Here is a 14,420-nt window from a genome sequence, read left to right on the forward strand (position 1 = left end):
AGTCTTGGTTCTGAGTCAGATCATTGTGGGATTGAGTCTCACTCAAGAGACTTGAGCAGACAATCGGTATTTTAACTCATTCGTGGAATGTAGACACTACTGGCACAACCTATTCCCTACTGTTTGGGAATGTGATGGTAAGCCATTTTCTAGAATTCAACTGACTGACTTGCAAGGCCATTTTAGAACACGCTGAAGAGCCAACTACATTACTGTGGATCCAAAATCACTTAATAATCCCAGGCTAGGTTATGGCAGATTTCCTTTTCTAATGGACATTTGGATTATTGAGCCAAATGCATTTATAACAACAGTGGTCACTATTACTGATAGAGCTTTTTGTTTCAGATCTTATTTTAGTAAATAATTTAAATCCTCCAATAGTGAGGTTTAAGTCATTATTGCACTGTCTTCAGGAGACTACTATTTTGAGGAGTAAGGTGTCCTCGCCAAAATTTATTTTGCAATCAACAGCACTTGAAACAGGTGAGGTGGCCACACTGCTTGTTGAGAGAGTTTGTTTTGTACAAACTGGCTGCTGCATTTCTTATATTACAACAGTGACCAAACTTCAAAAACAATTTATTGCCTGTGAAGCACTTTAGAAATTTCTGAAGTCATTAAAGGCACTGCATAAAACGCAAGTTATTCCTTTTATTCACTCGTGCCAAAGTAAGTATTTGTGAAATGAAGTTATATGTAAAATTCAGTGGATTATTGCTCTGGATGAATCAACAGCAGAATTGAACAAAATAAGATTCAATCACAAGGGCACTGTTAAACTGCTCTAAAACCAAAAGCACAATGCAAGTCTATACCTTTAAGGTCAACCTTATTTAAATATAAATTGATCGGAACTTACTTGCATAATTATTTAAATCAAATTGAGCTAAAGCATCAGTTTTTTCTTTTGTCTTTTTTACGCCAGGTTTCACATCCTTTTCCTTCTTTTTACTTGATACATCCTTCATTGCATTTTGGACAGCCACTGGATCATGGGGAATGACTCGATCTACACAGTACACCGTGTTGACATTCCCTCCATTCAGTGCTACTTGATCACAATGTTGTTCTTCTACAAACCTGCTTGAGAAATGGAACAAATCAGATGGACAATCACTGGCTCCAACAATTCAGCACAAAACGTCCCATTCTGCAATCATCAGTATTGCCACTCTCACTCAAACATAGTTATATCAAGTTAAAAATCACAACACCAGGTTATAGTCCAACAGGTTTATTTTGAAGCACTAGCTTTCAGAGTGCCACTCCAACCACCTGATGAAGGAGCAGTGCTCCTTCATCAGGTGGTTGGAGTGGCACTCTGAAAGCTAGTGTGCTTCCAATTAAATCCGTTGGACTATAACCTGGGGTTGAGAGATTTTTAACTTTGTACACCCCAGTCCAACACCAGCATCTCCAAATCGTTAGTTGTATCATATTCTCACGGACTGACTGCTTGGCAGCAGCAGTGTAGGAGAATTACGCCCTTTGTCTTCTGGTTGTGCGTAAAGATAAAGCAAAAAAAAAAGCCAGCAGGAGGACTGTTCAATCTCAAACCCACAGCTGTGTTAGTCAATGAAATGTAACATGGGACTGAAACAGTGAATAAGGCTACTATTTGGGATGAGGGAGAAAGCAATGAAGAACTATCACAAAGTAACTCATGCTTTATGAAAAAGGGGGGAAGAAAATCTGTAATATAATTACTGTTACTTTCTTATTGAAGAACATTAGCGATATGGACTGGATCAAAGAGAGCCATTATAAAGTTGTTACGTCTATGCTGCAAATCTGAAATTATACTATTCTTGTGTCTTTAAACAGACTCCACTTTCAAGATTATAATAGGCGACACTAAAGGAGGATAGACTGAAATAGTCCTTGTTTTACATAATAAAGGTAAAGTTGTCACAATCTTGCCAGTCCCTAGGGCTACTCTCTCATTAGAGAGAAACTGTTAGAAATGGTTTAAGCAGAGGGTCACTTAGTCTCAAATGAGGGGAGAGGTTGGGAAGGAGATATTTTCATCAATGAGTGAATTGAACCCATGCTGTCAGCATCATTCAGGCATTGCAAACCAGCTGTCCAACTGAGCTAATGGACTCCTCCATTAGTTAATAACCACAGATATCAGGGCTGGGTACCACTAAGCAGAGCAAAGTCTTGAAGACAGAACTGACAAACACTAAACATTTAGTCTCTGCCTATCAAACTTCCACATTATATACCTTTTGTTCCTTGATGGTTGCCCAACTGCCTTTTCATTCCTTGAACCAGTCCCATTAGTTTTTGGAGTTTTTCCACCATAGCCTGGATTCGTCCTGCGGTTTTGCCTATCAATTGGCCGCTGGCTAGAGAAACTGCGCTTAGCTAATTCTTTCCTCTGTCCCAGACTACTCTCTGGCACATCCACTTCAGGCGGTAGGTTGTTCTGGCATATTCTATTCTCTCTGTCTCGTTTCTCTGTAAAGTCACTGCTTTCGGAAGCAGTCTCCCACTCTTCATTAGCTTGGTCAGAAGAATTTTGATTAGACAGATCTGGTGACTTATTGCCAGCTACAAGAGAAGCCATTTCCTGATCATCAGTCCTTGCAGTCATATTAGATATGCCGTGGTCTGCAGGAACAGCGACTTCACTTTTCACTTCAGTGGCTGCGTCTTTTTCTTGTTTGAGGCGCCTGAATCTTGGAGGTTTGTCCTGCCTGGGAGGGCGTCTCCTCCTTGGGGGCATATCCATCGATCGCTCTCTTTTGGGTGGTTGATCATCTACAGCCGAGTTTCCAGAAAGAAGAGTTTTGTCTCTGACTCCATTTTCCTCCCCAGTATTCTCAAGTGCCACTTCCAAAGGTCTGTTCAGCACTTTTGTAGATTCCTTCAGAGGCTGCCTTTTGGACAACAACATGCACGTGGAAACATCACCATTGAGCTGATAAGTACCATTTACCTTGCACACGCCGCCTCTATTTTGTCTGGAGGACATCCCTCGAGAGGCAAAGTTACGCCCTCGCCCAGGGTTGCTCAAGCGAGGTGGCAGTGCCCTCTCAAACACTTTGGGGGGCCCTCTTTCATCCTCCACTTCACCAACAATTGGCCCATCAGATGGTATCCTCTTAGATTTCTTGACAGAGTCTTTAAACACATTTTTCCCCTCTCTGTCTGAATATACTATATCACTGGTGCCTTCATTGCCAGTTCCAGATCCCCGCTGTCTCCGTCGTTTTGGTATATCTTCATATTCAGACCCCTCACTGCGTGTCTCGCTAGCATTTCGACGGCGGGAAGAGCTCTTTTGGCTGTCATCTAAAGGATTACTGTAGTCCTTTGGAGTCTGACGAGTTCCTCTGCTCAAGTTGTTGTACAAGCCTCTGGCATCTCCAACCCGGCCATAAAAATCTCCTCTCCCCCTGCCCCTCCCTCGTCCTTGGCTCCTACTACTCAAGTTATGTTCATCATCTTCAACCCAGTTCCTTCTCTGTGGTGGAGGAAAATCAATGCAATCTTTATTCACTGGTCTTACCTCCCATGCCTTATTTTCCTTTTTTTGCAGTTTCTCCATTTCCCATTCAAATTTAGCTGAAGGCACTGGGAGGGCCGTCATTTCAGGTCTAACATTCGATAAGGAAGAGGTTTGCGATGATGACACCAATCCTCCATTGGTTTTCAGCATTTTGTTCTCAGTCTTGGTCTGTTCTGCCTTAGTGTGACTGTTCTTCAGAACAGATTCCAACTTTACTTTTTCTGTTTCTTCAGCCTTCTCAGTCTTGAGGTCTTTAAGTACTGGTTTCTTAATCGGTCCAGATCTTCTACCTGTCATTTTTCCAACAGTCTCACGACGATCAATGTGACTCCCTTTCAGTGGTTCCCACTGGGGTGCAGGTTTAGATTCCCTCTTTGGTAGATTATCAGTTTGCCATATTTCTGCTCTAAAACCGTTCTCCTCTCTGGTCTCTTCATGATCATTCATCTTGGGGCTTGGGGGTTCTTTCTGATGCACATAATCCCAGGTGTGAGACACCAGTTCCTCAACATTTTCATCAGGTTTTGTGGACTCAATATTATCCTTCAACAGGGACCCATTCAGCCTGACCTGCTCATTTTCAGATGTGAAAAGTTCTTTATGAAGTATCTGAGAACTTGTCTGATGCTGGAAAAAAACATCCCGGCCTAACACTGACGACACATTTGGAGATACATCAGGCCTTCGGTCTTTTATTAGTTCAGTCTGTGGCTCCAAACAAACCATATTCAACAATTTGTCTGTTGGTGCAACCCTGTAATCATCTATCTGCTCCTCAAATGGATCCCGCTGTATCTTCATGGCTTGCTGGGAAATGGAATCTGCCCTCACAGCAGGTGGAGTGGGAAGCCTTTCGTCCCTGTAATAAAGAAAGGTTGTTATTGAATGCATCGTAAAACACTGGGGAACACCACAGCAGATTTCTGTAAACTGCAGGGAGAAGTTACTGATCAGAATCACTTCTGTAAATTGTTCAAATCAACTGGACAGATGAAAGTACCCCAAAGACTGTGTACATGGAACACAGAACTGTACAACACAGGAACAGGCCCTCTGCCCAAGATGCTGTGCCAAACAAGACACCAAATTAAACTAATCCCTTCTGCCTATTCTTGGTCCATACCACTCCATTTCTTGCAGTATCCCCACATTTTCTGCTCAGGAAAAGACTGATCTAATCTCATTCCAATTTAAAGCTATTTTAAGGCTAAGGATCAAGCAAACAGAGTCTATATCATATTTATTTAGCCGCATTCTGGTAGATTACTGTCCTCAGGTGGTCACATACATACAAAATTTCATATTTATTGCTTCTACTGTGGTTCACATCATAAAGACCTTTAGTGGCCTGTTATCAATGTTAACGTGGATCCTTTAAAGGCAAGAAACTCACCTGACATTTCTGTCTTTGGCACCATTATCCTCTTGCGATCTCTGAGAAGTTAACATAAAAGTTCTGTTTGGAGGTGGTGGATAGTCCTCTGGACCCCAGCTGAATTGTGGTTCTGTAGGTGGAGTTCTTCTCTCCTGTAGCAGAATGGGAGACCGGTCATGCTGCTCTGACCCTGAAGTCGCACTGTCTGAGCGATCTGGGCGCATTACAGGCTTCATTATTCCTACAAGAAATAAATCATCCTTAGGTCAGCATAGACAATGTACCTTTAACAGAAAATTATTAGCACATTTTACCACCTGCCATAATGGCATTTGAACCCATGCCCCTAGAGCATTAGTCTGGGTCTCAATTACTATTTAATTGACAATTTTATTGACAATACCAGTAAGCCACTGCTTCCCTGAAACAAGCTAGTTAACTACTGATGCACAGTGCATGGAACCACAAATTACATTTCATTTTGCTTATTATGCCATTTATCCTCTGATTTTATGGTTTCATAAATTCCCATGAAGTCCAATCTGATTTTTGTACTCCTCTGTTTCAGTCCGTAGGTGACAGATAACAAACACCAATTATGATTGGATGAAGGTAAGAGAAGGCAGACAAATAGTGATCTTGTGCTCGTGCATTGTGCGTCTGGAAACTGGAATGCAAGTTGTCAACTACCCCAACTGCAGCTGACTCGTAGATTATGCAGCAAACACAATCCATATACAACTCTACCCTTTAGTTATAGCCCCTGCAGATCTAAGTGACAGCATTTGGTTCATTATAATCAGTAATAAAGAACTTTGGAAATTTAAGTATTCACCACATTAATTGAGCAAAGATCACAGAAATATGATCAAGAATGAATGAATGATTATTTCTACTCGAAGTTCTAATGGGCTGCAAGTAACATTCATGCTGACAATGCACAGGTCAGATTCCTTTAGAAGGAGAAAATACCCACACTATTCTGTTACTATAATCTATTCCAACATCAATTTACCAGAGGGATGAACACCTGATGGGTAGAAGTCAATTGGTGGCCTTCCTGGGCTCAGTCGAGGATCCATGTATGAAGGCATCATCATCCAACGAGGATCATAGCCAAGCATTTGAGGTGGTGGTGGGCCAACTGGGCTGGCATAGATGTGCCTCTGGGAATGGGAATGAGGTGGTGCAACAGATGGTGTCATGACAGGTCCTTGTTGCTGTTGCCGTTGCTGCATCTTTAACAGCTGCTCCTGGTTGGGCACAAGCAGGAAATAATACAAACAAATACAGGTTTAGGCAAGTTTAAAATCATGATCCTTCCATCTTACTGGATAGTCTTTCTTCCCAACAAAGACTTGCAAACTTTTTTGGATAAAGCAGAAAATTAAACTCCCATCCCATCCCAGCAAAGACAGGGTTGGAAAATTTAACTGACACAACTACCAAGTCTTTCAGTTCTGGCTTGCTGTTTCTAAAGGATTTTGCTTGCTTTGCTACTTAATCCAATCATCTTCCCAAAATCATGCATCTTGCACATAAGCAAACAGAGGCCTAATCAGAATGAAAGAGGAACGGAAGCTTAGGGAACTACTGGCTCTTAGCAGATTATTCTTTTGCTCAAATCAACTTCACCACAAATCTTGAGCTTAGTGAGCAGTGCCTCCCTCTCTGCTCGATCTGCACCATAAGAGCTGAATTACTTTTGGGTCTCCAGATCGCAAAAAGGACATTTTTAAAACAAGACTTTCGTCGGAAGCACATCTTTCAGCAAATGCAAATCCAAATCCAAATCTCTATCCAACATGTTTGTTCATAAAACTTCTGTAGGGCACAGGCACATTTAAATAAGATTTGTTTTCACAGCTTCACCTAGGCATTAATTCATAATTCAGCAATTTGACAAAAAAAAATGCCATTCAACTTTTCGACTAATATCACAAGTGAATACTTCAAATCAGCAACCCACTTAACATTAAATTATTCCAAAACATATTAGCTAATACTACTTTTTTGCAAATTTGTTTATACTGAGTAGACAACTACTACTACACCTAATAAGCAGGAAGAAATTATGGTAAACTGTACAGACCGTTGGTAAAGCCACACCTAGAGAAATGCACTCAGATCTCAACACTACAGCTTAGAGGTAGTATATTAGCTTTGAAAGAAGAGAAACATAGATATGCTATTAAGGCCAGGTCTCCAAGGGTTACATTGCGAGGAAAGATTAAATAAATCATTTATGTTCTCTGCAAGTTAAAAGATTACGAGGTGATTAGATTGAAACTTTCAAGACATCACTTGGAATTGCTAAATTAGAGAGGGAGGGAAACTATTTTTGCTGGTCAGTAAGTTGAAGGCCAGGGATGTAGTCAAAGCTGGACCCCACCAGCCAAACCTGTCAGGAGTGAGGTTAAGAACTTGTATACACAATAGGAATTTGAAACTCTTACACAAATAGGAGCTGACTTTAGGCCAAATGTATAATTTTAAATCCTAGACTTGTTTGGTTAACAGAAGTCTACCCACATATTAAGGGCAAAGGTGGACGTCAGTCAGAGACTGGCCTGACCTGACTGAACAGTTGAATAGATTCAAGGTATTAAGAGACATACGTCCATTCCCACTTCCAGCAACTTATGACGATAAAGTACTGAACACCTCTGCTCTACTAGCAGTTACCTGCTGTTGTCGTTGGAACCTAGGTGGCAGAGACTTGTGGAACTTGCTGTAGTTTTGAACAGGCAGTACTGGCTCATTTCCTTGCCTGCTATTTTCTTCATCACTTGCTGCAATCCCTGCAGCAACTTCTTTTTTCACCTTATCCTCAACAGGAAGCTCCACAGGCAGCTCAGACTTTTCTGAAATTCATTATGATAGAAAATCAACAGTCGCTCAGCAGATTCCACACTCCAGACATAAGTATGTTCAAATTATGAAAGGTAGAAATGGAGAAAATATGCCTTAAATATGACACAGATATTCCTTCCTAAAACCAAGCTCTTTCTCCCCAGCCAAAGAAAGTACGTCAATACTACGTATATTAAATACAGTCTTATTTTTCACTGACTCCCCAACTCCTGGCAACCTCTTCTTCCTGCCTATTACTTTCTCCATATTCCTTCTGACTCTAGGCTACAGTGTGTCACAACAACCTCTATCCCAGTTCCTGCATTCTTCAGCCTCTACGCTTTCCTAAATCTGTTCACTTCATTGCCACCTTTTCAAAATCTACCCACCGATTGCACCATCAGTCATCCTCCTCAACTTTGCCGTTTCCTGCTCAGGCATCTGCTCCCCTGACAAGTACCTTGGAACATTTCCCCCTGCAAAATATAATGCATAAAACAAGTATCTGTGACTCTGGCCAGACGTATCTGAGGTTTGCTTTCAGCATTAACATATTTCACACAAGGTAAACACCCATAACGGCAGGGTTGGGTCTCCAACGAACTACAAGAAAGGTGATGTCAATCAATCTGCAATTTTGTACCTATTCCCATGCAAGTCACTCCCAATTTTCTCCAGATTAATTAATGGTTGATTCACTTAGTCAGAATTGCAATGTGTGTTGCACTTTCATTTAAGCTAAGTTACCATTTTGATTCAATAACTCAAACTTGCTGAAAAGTGAAAGCTCAGTTTAACTGTACAATAAAAAGGAGATTTGTAGTTCGGGTGCTCGTTGTTGTGGTTCTGTTCGCTCAGCTGGGAATTTGTGTTGCAGACGTTTTGTCCCCTGTCTAGGTGACATCCTCAGTGCTTGGGAGCCTCCTGTGAAGCCCTTCTATGATCTTTCCTCCGGCATTTGTAGTGGTTTGAATCTGCCGCTTCCGGTTGTCAGTTCCAGCTGTCCGTTGCAGTGGCCGGTATATTGGGTCCAGGTCGATGTGCTTATTGATTGAATCTGTGGATGAGTGCCATGCGTCTAAGAATTCCCTGACTGTTCTCTGTTTGGCTTGTCCTATAATAGTAGTGTTGTCCCAGTCGAATTCAATAAGCACACCGACCACTGCAGCGGACAGCTGGAACTGACAACCGGAAGCGGCAGAGACAAATCACTATAAATGCCGGAGGAAACATCACAGAAGCACTTCACAGGAGGCTCCCAAGCACTGAGGATGTCACCTAGACAGGGGACAAAACATCTGCAACACAAATTCCCAGCTCGGCGAACAGAACCACAACAATAAAAAGGAACTGCAAGATTTGATGATCACAACATATTTTACACAATGTTAAGAACCAACAAGGCTGAATAAGATTATTTCCAACAACGAGTCAGTAAAACTGTTCGATTTCATTGAGGTATGGTTATGTTGTCAATCGAATAAGAAAATCTTTCAAATCCAGAACTGCTATTGGTACCTTTTGGTAAATTCTGCTTGTTGTCAGTGTAGGGTTTCTGCTGTGCAGATAGAGGCATAGAGTCCTTGCTCTCCTTAGTTTCACCATCATCCTTTTTCCGACCATCAAATTTAACAGAGTTCTCTATCACTCCACGTTTTTGATCAAGTTTCTTCAGTTTTTCAGCACAGGCGGCTAGTCGCTCTTCCTGAGCCCGTCGTTCCTCCTCCTCACGTCTTCTCCTGACACGTTCCAATGCCTCAGAGCGTTCACTGGTGCCAGGATTTGGCCGCTGTCGCCATACTTCATCTTTCTCAACATGAGTGTCTGCCCATCGATTAACTCCCGCTAGTTTTTGGAAGACTCCAGCCTGAAGAGAGAAATGCAAGAAGTGAAACTTTTGTAATGCAGATAAGGAAAACATTAAACTGAAGATTTACAATGCTCAATAATGCGTTTTCCATTTAAACCTTGCTTGGCCCACTCTAAATCCCATTCCTACTACCATTCAAACTCATGTGTCAACAGCTCATGACAAAAAAGGTTTGAATCCAAACACTTATTCTTTAACCTTTCTGGATGAGATGCTGTTGTTACAGAATCAGTGACCAATTTCATTTAGATTATCCACACAGATAAGCAGTAATTCTTCACCAAGAATGGTAGGAAATCCGAGTTATGGTCGGGGATATTTAGGAGAAAAAAAGTGGTTCAAAATATGCGAGAGCAAATTGAAGAGAGCCAGAGTGACCTCACTCAAGGTCGAAATCTGCCTGCCGGTTAGTCACAGATTTTCTGGCATTGCACTTCCCTGGGTCAGGAAGTAATACACACATTATTTTATCTTTCCATCAGATCCATTCTATAAACATTCCGAAATAAGACTGCTATGTATATGCACATCTAATCATGATGACCTACTTAAATTTCTGGAATGTGATGCTGAACCATATACATCATTCATCACACCTCAGTTGGAGTATTGTGTCTGTTACTAGCTCCACACTATCAAGGGCTTGGAGCAGGTTCTTATGCAAGACCAAACATAAAACTCGAAGAAATAGAAGCAAGTGTAAACCATAGGGCCCTGGAGTCGATATTCCTCATTTAACACATGACCAACCTTCTGCCTTCATTCTTCAGCCCCTTGTTTCCCACATCTCTGGGTCTCACAACCAAAATTCTAATTATCCCAGCCTTTATTACATTTAACCCTGTAATACCCACAATCTGAATTCAGTTACGTGGAAAGACTGGAGAAGTTGGGGTCATTCTCATTAGAACAGAAAGATTAAGAGGAGATTTTATCATGAATGACTTTTTATTGAGTACCTAAGAAAAAAAAAACTATTTCAATTGGCAGGAGGTTTAACAATCAGAGCAACTAGATTTAGAATAATTATTTCAATAAGCAAAGGGGAGAAAAGGAGGATTCTGTTTTCAAGCAGACCGAGTTGAGATAATTCAGAAAGCACTACCTAAAAGGACATCAGCAGTTATTGCAATTCTAAATACTTGTAAAGAAAAAAAATAAATGGATGGCCATGAGGGAACAGCTGCAGGGAGCACCAAGTAGAGAGGCAAAGAGGAGATTTATTGGGTTAGCAAAGATGAAAGTCTTCATTGCATGTGGAAAGAAGGTGGCAGGACGGAAATCCAGAGGCACAAATTTAAGGTAAAAGGTTTTTTTTATTGCAGCAATTTGTTACAATTTGAAACGTGCACTGCCTGAAAGGCTGGTGGAAACAGACTTAGCATTATTTTCAAGATGGAACTGGAAATGCATTTTACTTGGAAAGGAGAAATTTGCTGGGGCAAGTACCACATTTGAATAGCACTCTTCAAAAAGTTGCAAAGTCACAATGGACCAAAACACCTCTTTCAATGCTATACGATTATAGGACTCTCGTGGGATTGCAGCACATCATAAGCACATTTCTTTTCCAGCGGCAGTTGGAGTGGGAGGAGTTGCAGCAAGGACCAGAGGCCCAACAGGAAGGGAAATTTTAAAAGATTTAAAAGCTTACCTCGTGTATAGGCAGAGCGCACACTGAGCAGAAGTGGACACGGGACTGCTGGATAAATGAGGCTTTATATTTGGGTGGGTTACTTTACCCGAAACACGACTCGGGTAGTGTCTCCCAGCCGTCCTCCTCTAACCAAAAACAAAAGGTTCTGTGCTCTGGATTGGTAAGGTGACTACTTTCTTTTTCTCTTAGTTTTTCAGCAGTCTTGTTGGTAATTTAGAACAGTGGGAATGGAGGTTAGAGCAGTTGAATGTTCCTCCTGCAGAATGTGGGAGGTAAGGGTCGCCAGTAGTGTCCCTGTTGACTGCATCACTGGGAAGTGCACCCAACTCCAGCTCCTCAAAAACCATGTTAGGGAACTGGAACTGGATGAACTTCGGATCATTCGGGAGGCGGAGAGGGTTACTGAGAAGAGTTAAGGGAGGTAGTCATACCTCATGTAAAAGAAGAAGGCACATGGGTTACTGTCAGGGATGGAAAGGGAATCGGTAGACAGTGCAGACCTGTGCCGTCCCCCTCAACAAGTATACTGTTTTGGATACTGTTGATGGGGGGGGTAGCGATTTACTAGGGACAAGCAATGGGACACAGGTCTCTGGCACAGAGTCTGTCTCTGTTGCTCAGAGGGTAGGGGTAAGAGGAGCAGAGCATTACTACTGGGGACTCCATAGTTAGGGGGACAGAAAGGAGGTTCTGTGGGAACAAGAGAGACTCACGTTTGGTGTGTTGCCTCCCAGGTGCCAGGGTTCATGATGTCTCTGATCGTGTTTTCAAGATCCTCGTGGGGGAGGGGAGGCAGCCCCAAGTCATGGTCCATATAGGCAGGAAGTGAGATAGGGATTTAAGGTAGAAATTCAGGGAGCTAGGGTGGAAACTTAGAGCTAGAACAAACAGAGTTGTCGTCTCTGGTTTGTTGCACGTGCCATGTGCTAGCGAGGTGAGGTGTAGGAAACGAGAGGAGTTGAACACATGGCTACAGGGATGGAGCATGCGGGAGGGTTTTGGATTCCTAGATAATTGGGGGTCATTCTGGGGTAGGTGGAACCTCTGCAAACAGGATGGGCTTCACCTGAACCAGAGAGATGCCAATATCCTGGGATGGGGGAAATTTGCTAATGCTCTTCAGGGGGGTTTAAACTCATTCGGCAGGGGGATGGGAACCAAAATTGTAGTTCCAGTATACGGGAGGTTGAGAGTAGTGAAGTCAGAACTAAAATTTCAAGATCACAAGGCGGCACTGGCAAGCAACAAACTGGTTTGAAGTGGGTCTACGCCAACGCCAGGAGCATCCAGAATAAGGTGGGTGAACTTGCAGCATGGGTTGGTACCTGGGATTTCAATGTTGTGGCCATTTCAGAGACATGGGTAGGGCAGGGACAGGAATGGTTATTGCAGGTTCCGGGATTTAGATGGTAAAAAAGGGGGTGGTGTGGAACTGTTAGTCAAGGACAGTTTTATGGTTGCAGAAAGGATGTTTGAGGACTCGTCCACCGAGGTAGTATGGGCTGAGATTAGAAACCGGAAGGGAGAGGTTATCCTGTTGGGAGTTTTCTATAGGCTTCTAAATAGTCCCAGAGATGTAGAGAAAAGGATAGCAAAGATGATCCTCTATAGGAGCGAGAGTAACAGGGTAAAGTTGTCATGGGAGACTTTAACTTTCCAAATATTGACTGGAAATACTATCGTTCAAGTATTTCAGGTGGGTCAGTTTTTGTCCATTGTGTGCAGGAGGGTTTCCTGACACAGTATGTAGACAGGTCAACAAGAGGCAAGGCCACATTAGATTTGATCCTGGCTAATGAACCCAGCCAGGTGTTAGATTAGGAGGTAGGTGAGCACTGTGGTGATAGCGACCACAATTCGGTTATGTTAACTTCGGTGATGGAAAGGGATAGATATATATATCGCAGGGCAAGAGTTATAGCTGGGGGAAAGGCAAGTATGATGTCATTAGGCAAGATTTAGGATGCATAGGATGGGGAAGAAAATTGCAGGGAGTTGAAATGTGGAGCTTATGCTGCGGAGTTGAAAAATGTGATGCTGGAAAAACACAACAGGCCAGGCAGCATCCGAGGAGCAGGAGAATCAACGTTTCGGGCATAAGCCCTTCTTCAGGAATCTTCAGGAACCCATGCTGCAAGTTCACTCACCTTATTCTGGATGCTCCTGGCGTTGGCGTAGACCCACTTCAAGCCAGTTTGTTTCTTGCCGGTGCCTTCTTGTGATCCTGAAATTTTAGTTCTGACTTCACTACTCTCAACCTCCCGTATACTTGAACTACAATTCTGGTTCCCATCCCCCTGCTGATTGAGTTTAAACCCACCTGAAGAGCATTAGCAAATTTCCCCCATCCCAGGATATTGGCATCTCTCTGGTTCAGGTGAAGCCCATCCTGTTTGCAGAGGTTCCACCTACCCCAGAATGACCCCCAATTATCTAGGAATCCAAAACCCTCCAGCATGCTCCATCCCTGAAGAAGGGCTTATGCCCGAAAAGTCGATTCTCCTGCTCTTCGGATGCTGCCTGTCTTACTGTGTTTTTCCAGCATCACATTTTTCAACTCTGGTCTCGCAGCATCTGCAGTTCTCACTTTCTCCTTATGCTGCGGATCCTTGTTAAGTATGTCAGGCAGGGAGGAAGTTGTCGAGCAAGGGGGCCGTGGTTTGCTGAGGACGTTGAATCTCTTGTCAGGAGGAAGAAGGCGGCTTATGTTAGGATGAGATGTGAAAGTTCAGTTAGGGCACTTGAGAGTTACAAGTAGCCAAGAAAGACCTAAAGAGAGATAAGAAGAGCCAGGAGGGAACACGAGAAGTTGTTGGTGAATAAGATCAAGGAAAACCCTCACACTTTCTCTTGGTATTTCAGGAATAAAAGAATGACTAGAGTAAGATTAGGGTTAATCAAGGATAGTAGTGGAAATTTGTGCATGGACTCAGAGGAGATAGGGGAAGTGCTAAATGAACACTTTTGTCAATATTCACACTGGAATAAAACAATGTGATCAAGAAGAATACTAAGATACAGGCTACTAGATGGGTTTGAGGTGCATAAGGAGGAGGTGTTAGCAATTCTGGAAAGTGTAAAAATAGATAAGTCCCCTGGGCTGGATGGGATTTATCCTAGGATTCTCTGGGAAGTCACAGAGGTG

The 14,420-nt window shown here is 42.6% G+C and overlaps 1 protein-coding gene across 9 annotated transcripts in view; it reads right to left on the reverse strand.

The window, feature by feature from the left end:
• Positions 1–14,420, reverse strand: part of prrc2b (proline-rich coiled-coil 2B) — an 80,160-nt gene that overhangs the window by 37,396 nt on the left and 28,344 nt on the right. For 5 of the 9 annotated variants that reach the window (XM_072565939.1, XM_072565942.1, XM_072565943.1 and 2 more), the window contains exons 12-18: positions 9,267–9,615; positions 8,138–8,224; positions 7,581–7,759; positions 5,911–6,148; positions 4,914–5,136; positions 2,232–4,379; positions 863–1,086 (exon numbers count right to left, since the gene is read on the reverse strand). In XM_072565939.1, the coding sequence (XP_072422040.1) occupies positions 863–1,086; positions 2,232–4,379; positions 4,914–5,136; positions 5,911–6,148; positions 7,581–7,759; positions 8,138–8,224; positions 9,267–9,615 (3,448 nt within the window). The remainder of the gene's footprint in view (positions 1–862; positions 1,087–2,231; positions 4,380–4,913; positions 5,137–5,910; positions 6,149–7,580; positions 7,760–8,137; positions 8,225–9,266; positions 9,616–14,420) is intronic. The other 4 variants (XM_072565940.1, XM_072565937.1, XM_072565938.1 and 1 more) reach the window with 3 other exon arrangements.

Source organism: Chiloscyllium punctatum, chromosome 49 (genome assembly GCF_047496795.1).
Source record: "Chiloscyllium punctatum isolate Juve2018m chromosome 49, sChiPun1.3, whole genome shotgun sequence".
Lineage (NCBI taxonomy): Eukaryota > Metazoa > Chordata > Chondrichthyes > Orectolobiformes > Hemiscylliidae > Chiloscyllium > Chiloscyllium punctatum.